At 41.8% G+C, this 10166-nt stretch overlaps 1 protein-coding gene across 1 annotated transcript; it reads right to left on the reverse strand.

Annotated features, from left to right (window-relative positions):
* Positions 1-4677: 4677 nt before the first annotated feature.
* Positions 4678-9330, reverse strand: LOC310871460 (protein NCBP2AS2-like). Its single transcript, XM_083782993.1, has 2 exons — positions 9280-9330; positions 4678-5046 (listed from the first exon to the last, which is right to left on the reverse strand). Exon 2 carries the CDS (start codon positions 5037-5039, stop codon positions 4719-4721), a length of 321 nt encoding a protein of 106 aa, XP_083639119.1. The 5' UTR covers positions 5040-5046; positions 9280-9330; the 3' UTR covers positions 4678-4718.
* Between the last annotated feature and the right edge of the window lie 836 nt (positions 9331-10166).

Genomic DNA, 10166 nt, shown 5'->3' on the forward strand with positions numbered 1-10166 from the left:
ATTTTCCACAGATGTGTATATATGTACAGTATGACTTGAAATATGTTTTTCATTAATTGAAAATGGAGGACAATTTATCTGTCTGTCTGTCTGTCTGTCTGTCTGTCTGTCTGTCTGTCTGTCTGTCTGTCTGTCTGTCTGTCTGTCTGTCTGTCTGTCTGCCTCTATCTATCTATCTATCTATCTATCTATCTATCTATCTATCTATCTATCTATCTATCTATCTATCTATCTATCTATCTATCTACCATCTATGCATGTTATGGTGTAGGAAAGTGATTCTCAACCTTGTCAGGCCGCGACCTATGACAAGCACTTGGAATGTATAGGAGTTGAGGCATTACAGACCTTGTTCCATGTGGAAAATAGCTGATCTACAAGCTTTTAGATCAGCTATTTTCACAATATTTGCCTCTTTCTTATGTAGATGGCCAATCTTTGACCATGTCTGACTTAGGCCTATAGTTTGTTGATTACTTTTGACTCAGTAATGGTCTTTTATTAATTTAATTTATTTTTTAGGTATTAAAAACATGTTAAATTGACACTTTACTGTCATCTGGGATCCCCCCTCCCCCCACCCCGTGGTTCAGACCTTGTGGATCCATTCATTCACACAAAGGAGTCTTTCAGTAAACTAACTTCCAGCAGGTTAGAAATGTGTGTCTGGCTCCTTCCAGTGCTCACATCAAGCACTGTCTGTATACAGCCTGGCTACCACACAGCTGACAGCACACACACACTCCTTATAATAAATTGTGGTAGGCCTACTGGCCACCGCTCAGGAGGTGCCGCTATCGATGTGTAAACGTAAGGTTTCCGGTTCGATCCCTGCAGGCTTCCCTGCCATGGGTTTAGTCAGTGTAAGGCAAGGCACTGAACCCCAGCCCTAACTGCTCCTGATGAGCATGCAGGAAATCGGATGGTGTCTTGCATGGTTTCCTAGCTCTGCTTTGTGTGTGTGTGTGTGTGTGTGTGTGTGTGTGTGTGTGTGTGTGTGTGTGTGTGTGTGTGTGTGTGTGTGTGTGTGTGTGTGTGTGTGTGAAGGTAGCCTACTGGGGGGAAGCCACACTGTGTGTCATAGGTTCAATATGTCAGATCCTGTTATCTTTTGTGGCCAGATGTAATTTCTTGGGGTCTAGTAGGACTATAGTAAATAATTAATTCAAAAAAATCGCTATAAAATGTTGTCAAAAAATACATATTTAGCCCCATGCGCGAATGCCCCCGCCCCCTGTCAAAAACAGCTACAATCCCTAAAACGAAAGAAAGCAGCAAATGAAAAAAATATGAACACTCATATTTTACTTTCTCTAATGACAACCTAAAACATGAACCTTGGTTGAAAAAAACTAAAGTTGTCCTTTAAGTAAAACATTTGAGTACTTTTTCCACCACTGGATAGCATCATTGTACCTGTGACAGTTACAGCCCTTTGTGGACTGTGGTTGAACTGGACACATTTGCTACTGTCTTTGTACCTTAATGTCATGCATGTCTAATATCATGTACCACCTTCCAACCTCACGCACTGTACCAGCTATAGATTATGCTATAATTTCATAGTTCTTTGTATTCTTTATTCTGTAGGCCTATGCTTTTATAATCGATTAAATTGATTTGTGTGTTGTGCCCTTGGTCCCTTAGATCAGACGTAAAAAGTGTCGTGTTCCATCGTGTTATCATCATATTCTCTGAAGTATTGATAAGATGTCTGTGTTCAAGGCCAGACAGACAGACAGTTGACTCATGTTGCACAATAATGAATTGCATTTTTATAGCGCTTTTCCCAGTGCTCAAAGCACACATTGGGAGGTGAAGCGGCGAACAGTCGACGCCAGCGTCCTCACTTCCCAGTTCCCACACCAATGGTGACAAGCTCGCACTGACCAACTCATTGGAGGCAATGTAGGGTTCAGTGTCTTGCCCAAGGACACTTCGACATGTGGACAGGAGGAGCCGGGATTCGAACCGCCGACCCACAGATCATTGGACGATCTGCTCTACCTCCTGAGCCACAGCCACCCACAATGCACACATCCCCAAATTGTATTTGGACACAGAAAACCATTTGAAATGTTTTGTTTTGAAGAGAAGTTTTATTTAAACTAAATACAGTACATCTGCTATTTTCCAAAATAGCAGATGTACAAGCTCGCAGCACGGCACAAAGTGACACGCCGTGAGCTTTTACATCTGCTATGTTTGAATAGCCAACTTATAAATGGATAAAGTGGTTAAAATGATGGTTGTGATGCTATAAGGCAGTGGTTTTCAACCAGTGGTCCTTGAGGGGGTTCCAATATGGAATTGGACATTTTTATCCAACGATAACAAAATTCTTTAGTTTTGGGTCTGAGAAGCTAAATCTCATCAAATGGCATGGTCCGTGGCTCAAATGCTGAATAAATAATGGGCCTTGCTGTGAAAAAGGTTGAAAACCACTGCTCCGTTCATCCCCCAAATAAATGCCTTTTTTCTACATCGATTACTCAGTGGAGTGGTTCCCTATATGGGGTGAGTATTCATCATTTTGTGTGGGTGAACTATCCCTTTAACTACTTTTGATGGACCCCACTTTGAGACCAATGCACATGGTCATGCAGTAGCCTACTCAGCAGTAGGCCTAAAGGGGATTAACGTGTGCTTTTGACCAGACATCCTTTGTCAAACTGTATTCACATTACACTGCATCCATGAATGACTAGATTTGCATATTTTATTGTTGGCTCCAGTGTTTTAGTATAGGGCCATTAGAGTAATCCTAGGAGGGGTGCCCTGCCTGGGTGCAGGCATGTGTACGTGTACCATTAAGTGCAGCTTACACCTCACTGACCTCAGTGTTGATTGCCTACACCTGGCCTACAGGGCACCACTCCATGGATTTGTCTTATCGTCTCTAGGATGACTTGCTCCCATGCTGTTTTTCCCATAAGACTTTAATCCAAATGTGTAAAAACGAAAATAGAATAATAGAATGGAGACCTTAACGTCACCAGTGCACCACAGTTAAAGACACAGTGAACCCATTGAAAGTAGGCCAACATGTTCAAACCAGAGGTTCAAACAAAGTAACCAGAGGTTCAAACTGAGCAACTGGGTATAATTTCAGTGTAAAGATCTCTTGCACCCTCTAGCGACGACTTTGTGCCATTAGTCAATCTATCAGACAGCATGAAACAAATCAGTTACACTGATGCTAATGCCAGTCCCTTGTCTGGAGTCACGTATTAAAAGTTAAAATCTTCAATTTCACAGATCATTTATTTTCAAATTGTGCTCTAGGGAAACGAGATATGATATAATATATGTTGACATACTTCTTACTTTTCTATTCAAATGTAATCGTTTGAATGTCAATTTGTTCATGAGAAATAGCTTAATAGAACAGTATCGAAACGGACAGTAGAACAGCCACTTTGTTAATTTTGCAACCTGATACTTTATCAGTTAAACTACTTATTCTGGGGTCCTCACGATGTTGAAAACACTTTGTATGCCAGGGTTTCTCAAGTGGGTGCAAGTCCAGGGGGTTCAGCAGAATACTTTGCTAATATTTGGAATTTTATCATATCACTTCAGTTAAACCTTATTTACGTACTGTAATATGACATAAATAAGCAATGATCAATATGACGTAAAATAGCAATGATCACTATGACAACACAGAGTTTGAGCTTTAAAGGTATATTCAGTGATTTCACTTAATTCAAATATCACTTATGTTTTTGTTTTGTTGTGATAATCCTCCCTACTATAGTGTGCTGGCCATATAAGGAGTTCCTCCCTGTCCCCAGTTAACCTAAGGTTTTTTGAGTGAAATCACTGAATATACCTTTAACCTTTTCAATGAAACAAAACATTTCATTTCCGCCAAAAAACATCACTAGAGCACTTTGAATTCAACCCGTAGCATAAACTATTTAAACCTTCTCGTGAGAAGGTATAAATCTCTGTTGGGTGGAAACCTCATACCTGTATCTCCAAAACGGTTACTCTTTTAGGGGCCACTCCAACATCTACGACAATTACGTCAAAGGGCAGCCATGTCTATGGACCTAAAAAAACAGCACCCTCACGTGGGGTGCTGTTTTTTAGGCATGTGTCATGTATCGTCGTCATGTGTCAGCCGATCCATTTTTTTTAGGATTCAATCAAATTAAAAAAATCACACCTGTGTGAAGTGAGGGGCGCTCTTATCATTATACATCATCATACATAATCTCATGAACAACTGAATGTATGTGATTGGTTAGCCGATTTGCTTGTCTACATATGACATACATTTTCCCTTCATTGTTAATGGCCACAAAGTTACATCATATTTGGTGGACATTTGACCTAATTTCTCCTTTCATTGTCAATGGCAAATATGAGACGTGTGGACAAAAGCTGTATATAGGAGGGGCTAGTTAGTGCCCCTCAAAAATAGAAAAAGCAGTTCTACAAGCTCAAAGAGCTAGTTGGTCTGCTATTTTTGATGCCTTTGTGTACACTAGTTACTAGTGTACTAGTTACTTGGTCATACTAGCGGTTAGTATGACCAGCGGTTAGTATGACCAAGTAGGGTGTTAATTTACCAAAACCATTAGAATTTAGGATATGGAGATAAGAGATTTCTGCCCAACACTGCTGTTGGGCAGAAATCTCTTATCTCCATATCCTAACGTTTTTTTTGGACATAAATAAATAAAAATGGTGGCCACATCGCGCCCAGTTTATTTTTTATTGTTCTGTTTGATTTGTCTCGAGGCGTCGTTGATTCCGTCCTTAACGTCTTTCAGGACACTGTCTCTCAGCCGCACGGCCTTGCGGCCAGCCTCGCCCAGGTCTCTGGGCAGCTGGGAGGTCTCGGCCCGGATCTGCCTGACCGTGTTGGACTTGGCCGCCTTGGACGCCGCATCCTTGGCGGCCAGCTGCGCCTTCATCAAGGCCCAGGCGGTCAGCTGCGCTGCGCGCCGCACAGGCCGCGACTCGGCCAACTTCTCCACCACCTGAGCTTGGTTGAGGAAGGCGGAGAGGAGGTACTTCAACACCATCCTGGACCTATACAGCACACACACGGCACACACGCACACCGATATTAGACATGCAGGTAGGAACTACACACACATGGACCCGAATAGCTCCTCAACAGCAACATCTCAAAGTAATTTGCTCAAGTTTTAAGGGCATGGTAATTTAAACAAGCCCACAATGACGTTGTGATCATTATGTGATGATGTCATCATTGTCTCCACCAGGCCGAAGGCATGGGGGGAGAGTATGTTTTGCACTCCGTCCGTCCGTCCGTGTGTGTGTCCGTCCGTGTGTCCGTGAGCAGCTAATCTCGGCCACCGTTAACCCGGTCGATGCCAAATCTTGCACACACACTCCCTGGATGCCAACGATGAACCTCTGCCCCAAACTTTCCAGAACGGCCTGTTATAGCGCCACCAGGAGGCCGCTTTGTGCAAAACAAGTTTTTGCACAGTACACCTACAGATTTTGTCCAAACATCGCGCAAATTGGTACACAGTCTCTCTAGAGCCATTCAACGAAACGGGTCTTTCAGATTTCTCAGACTCCATCCTGATTGGTTAAGATTGGCTTCCAAAGTTCACAGGAGTGCTCAGTTTCAAACAAAATGCTGCAAATCATGAACACATCGCGTGATTTCCGTGAAATTGTGCACGCACATTCCCACTAGGCCGAGGAAGAAATGCCACATGAACAATTTCAACTCAGCCTCAAGGTGGCGCTATAACTGGCCGAAAAGTGTTTTACCTCTAACTGCACGGATCTGTGGATAACTTTGTATGCCAACTCCCTAGTTTACTTTTGTTGCCCTTTTATCCAACCACCAGATGAAGGCAAGCTGCAATGTCCTACATTCCTATCCTGGTGGAGACCTGTGCCCAGAAGGGCACTTTTTCTAGTTATATATTGATGTCATTATGTGGCAATGTTGCCATCATTACATAGTGACATAGAGGGTGCATTCGGATATGCACACCATGAATGTGCAATTCTGGGAACTTGCAAGTGTGGTACAGTATGATGATAGATGATGGTGTATTGACCAACATGACGTCACAAGGGGCGGATTAATCTAAAACCATTCGTGTGTCATTTAGAGGTGAAATGTGAGACCTTTAGTGCTTTTAGTCTAGACATTTCAAAAGTTGTCAAAATGTACATCAAATTTGAAAATGAGCAAAGTTTGTTGCTACATGTTGATTGAAATAAATGTGGCTAGCTATGGTACTTAAAGCTTAGTTAGCATTTTATTGACTAAATAAATGTAGATTACAATTGATTTCTTTGAAAAATAAGCCCCTTGAGATGCCTCATCTCGTTTTCGATGGGGTCCTCAGACTAAACATATAGCCTGCCTACATTAAACAAAAAATTATACTTTGACTATTCAAAAATAGCTGATGTTGCTTTGCTACCCGGTGAGCTTGTAAATCTGCTACATTTGAAACTTGAAAGATTGACTTTTTACTTTTGAAAAACATCAAAAAAACTGTAGGGGAGACGGGGGTAATGTGAGACACTTTTTACATTTGCTCCCCTGTAGGCGAGCTAAAATGATATATCAGTCAAATTTACATATTTCCCATTCATTTGGGATGTTTCCTAAAAATGGAAATGATTAGAATGAATCTAAGACAAAGGGCAGTGAACATATGATTGTTTTAAAAAAAAGTGGTCAGGTGTCTCACTTTACCCCAGGGCTGGGGTAAAGTGAGACAGACCAGCAAAATCAATGGGGTAAAGTGAACCACTTATTCTTTTCACTTTAAAACTACCATAAAAACACTTGTTTTAACAGTTAGAACACTGACAGCTAGCTTGACAACCACACATTCCAAAACTAATTTCAGACTAGTAACAGAATCATGGGAATTGGTCATTAACCACATTTTCTTTCTAAACACTTTAAAGTAAGTCTGAACAGAATCAAAGACAACATTCTGTATTTCAAAATGTTTTAATTAACATTCAAATGATTAGAACACAACACACACGCACAGAATTCACATCTCTACAAAAAGCAACACTTGCTAAAAGAGAAACGTTTCTCTCGGTCGAAGTTTCCCCCCATTTAACCCATTAAGACCGGGAATGTATCTGTGTCACTTTAGCATAGTAGACAGCAATTGGGTTCGGAACACTTGACCCTTAGAGCAGGCTAGTAGGGGCTCAGCACCATCAGAACCAGCTAGAACAGCTACAGCTACAACTAGGCCTACTCTACATTCCAGCCCTGAAGGTTACAGTTTGTAAATACATCAACGATGTGATTATAATCATAAATCATCATAAATGGATGAAGCCTTGGCCTGGAAGAGAGGTTATCAGGTGGTCTCCAAACGTCTTAGAGTGTTTTAACCCTCAACAACTACACTCTCCAGTTGGCGGGTCAGCAGTGATTTGGCCAAGTCACTGCCCCTCTCCTCCATGCCCACAGCTATAGACAAATCTGTGGAGGGGCGCCCCGGGCACAGCCATCACCGAGGTGAAACCAGCTATAGCATTGGCCACACCCGGCCAACAGGGAACGCAGTGACCTGCTGGCCAGGTGCAGCAAACCAGTGCTGACCACACCCCAGCGACCAGCTCGCCCAGGGAACCCCCCGAAGATCTGCCCACTGTCCTTGCTGTCATGCCTGAACCAACAGGAGGCTCCCTCGGCCTTGTGTGTTCTTGGGGGACTGCAGGCACTGAGGTCTCTAGGACTATGGTTTGCCTCATGCCTAGGGTTCTCCTACATCTCACCAGACTGTTCGTATGTGCGGTGTGCATGTGTCCATCCTTGTCCACACTTAGCCTTACTCTGGTGTATTTGAGTCAAAGAAGCCTTCTCTGAGTCGGTGTCACTGGCATTGTTGTTGTCGTTGAATCTGTTCTATCGAGTCTCCCTTCCTCCCCTCCTCTCGGAAGACTCTGGGGGTATTGCTTATTTGTACGTTCTGTAGCTTGCTTGGTGCCCTCTTGCGAGTGCTGCGACAGGGGCTGCTGGCCCCTGTTACCCCGCCAGTCTTTCCTGGAGGTCAGCTGTCTCTCCAGCGTCACTGACCTTCCTCGGTTGCCATCCAGACTTTCCTGGAAGTCACTGGTTTCTAAAGGTGAGGATTTGCTCTCTCTGTGTGGTTCCTCCACGCTGTTTAGGTTGTGGCAGCTTCTTCGCCACATCACATTTCAGAACATGTGCCACATCGTTTTCCTTTATAGCAAATGTGGGTCTCTCCCATGCTTTCGTGTTTCCCAGGATTCTTCTGATAATTTGTGCAATTGTGCATATATTTCTGGTGTATTATCTTCTTTTCTGCCTTGCTCTCAGCGGCTGCCTTCTCCATCTCTACAAGGGCGGTTCCACCCCAGGTTGTCTTTCTGGTGTATCTTGGCATTTTCTACAATGTTTATGACATAGAAAATAAAACATATGCAATGTAATATTAGATTAAAATATGTTTAAGACTGAACTTAACTTGTGCCTCATGGTGGGGTAATGTGAGACAGTGTCTCGCTTTACCCCAGAGCATTTGTCTCACTTTACCCCACACCCACATTTTGGTAAACAGGACCTCTTTTAGCAATTCAGGCTAATCTTCAGCTAGCAGCAATCTCATGGATGTATATGATGGTAGTTCATCAACGTGTATGATTTAAGTTTTTCTACCTGAATTAATTTGCTTTGACACAACAGCTGATTATGTTGACGACAAGAAAATTTACTTTTACATGCAAAAAACATATTTTTGTGAAAAAAGCATGCTTACCACAGCACAATAAGGTCCTCTCCTCCATGGCAGGTAGGAAATGGGAGGGGCTTCAACATATAATGGTCACATGACACAAATGTCTTGTGGTCATGTGATACAGGGGGTATCATACATACATACATACATGTATACATTTTCTGTAATGAATTGTTGAATTGTATGTAGGCCTATAGCACTCATTACCATTCCAGGTTTGATGTACTATTTATCACCTCAAGCTCTACTGGTTTTATAGTTTGGTTTAAACCTCTCTAATGGATCTATAAAGTATCATTTATTAGGTACTTTATTGAACCTTTAGGATTTATGGTTCATGATATACAAGCAAAAATAACAATTTATTGCCATTTCCCTGCTCTTTAATGCTATTTGAGCACCGTTGTCGTTTTGAATGAAAGGGGGAATATTGAAAAATAATAATTATGAATGAATGGGTGGTTGAATTCGTTCATTCTAGGTATAAATCAGTAATCACAACATTTGACGAACAGTGAACAGCTGAACTTACCTGTCAGTCTGCGGTCATGAGAATACAGTAAACAAATGGAATACTTCCGGCAGTTCCGGGGTTCTTTCTGGTTCTTTCTGTTCTTTGGCAGACTTGGCTTCCATATAGTCGTTGCGTTGGCGCCATCTACTGGGAGGGATAGTGTTCGGTCCACCCAAAGTAATCCAGATTTTACTTTACTACTACTAATAATAAAGTAAAAGTAGAAAAAGTTGTAAAAAAACACACTAGAAAAATACTCTGTACGTGTTACAAGTAAAAAGCCTGCATTAAAAAGTAAAAAGTAAAAGTAAAAGTAGGCAACTCCTTAAAACTTTTCAAAAATAGTGGATCTACAAGCTCAAAACTGTACATTAGTAATGTAGTACTACATTTAGTACATTAGATGGACTGTTTAATACATTTTGTAATGCCGCTTCTGTAATATGTATGTCGCAGTAACTCCTTTAAGAGACCACTTTTCAACCGATCTTCATATAATTGCTCCTCAGTCCTCACTAATGTTCATGATAAAATACCACCATTTTTGTCTACTCAGTCTGTGTCTCAAAGGAGGGCTGTGGGCAGTTCAGCAAGCTGTCCACCAGTGACATCATCGTTAGGCTGATTTTTTTAAAAACAAGATTTAAAAGAATATATATTTAAATTTGTATTTTCGTAAGAACGTACTGTATGCTTCCATTATTGTATTGCAACTTTTCAGGAATAGAAAGCCAGAAGTTTCATTTAGCTTGGATTCCCCATCGATGATGCCACTGGTGGACGGGTTTCTAAACTACCCACAGTCCACACCCCTCCCATGAGACACAGACAGAGTAGGAAAAAAATGGTGGCGACCAATTATATGAAGGTAGGTTGAATGTTGAAAAGTGGTCCTTTCTTTAACA

The sequence above is a fragment of the Protomyctophum parallelum genome (assembly GCF_964188405.1).
Source record: "Protomyctophum parallelum genome assembly, chromosome: 14".
NCBI lineage: Eukaryota > Metazoa > Chordata > Actinopteri > Myctophiformes > Myctophidae > Protomyctophum > Protomyctophum parallelum.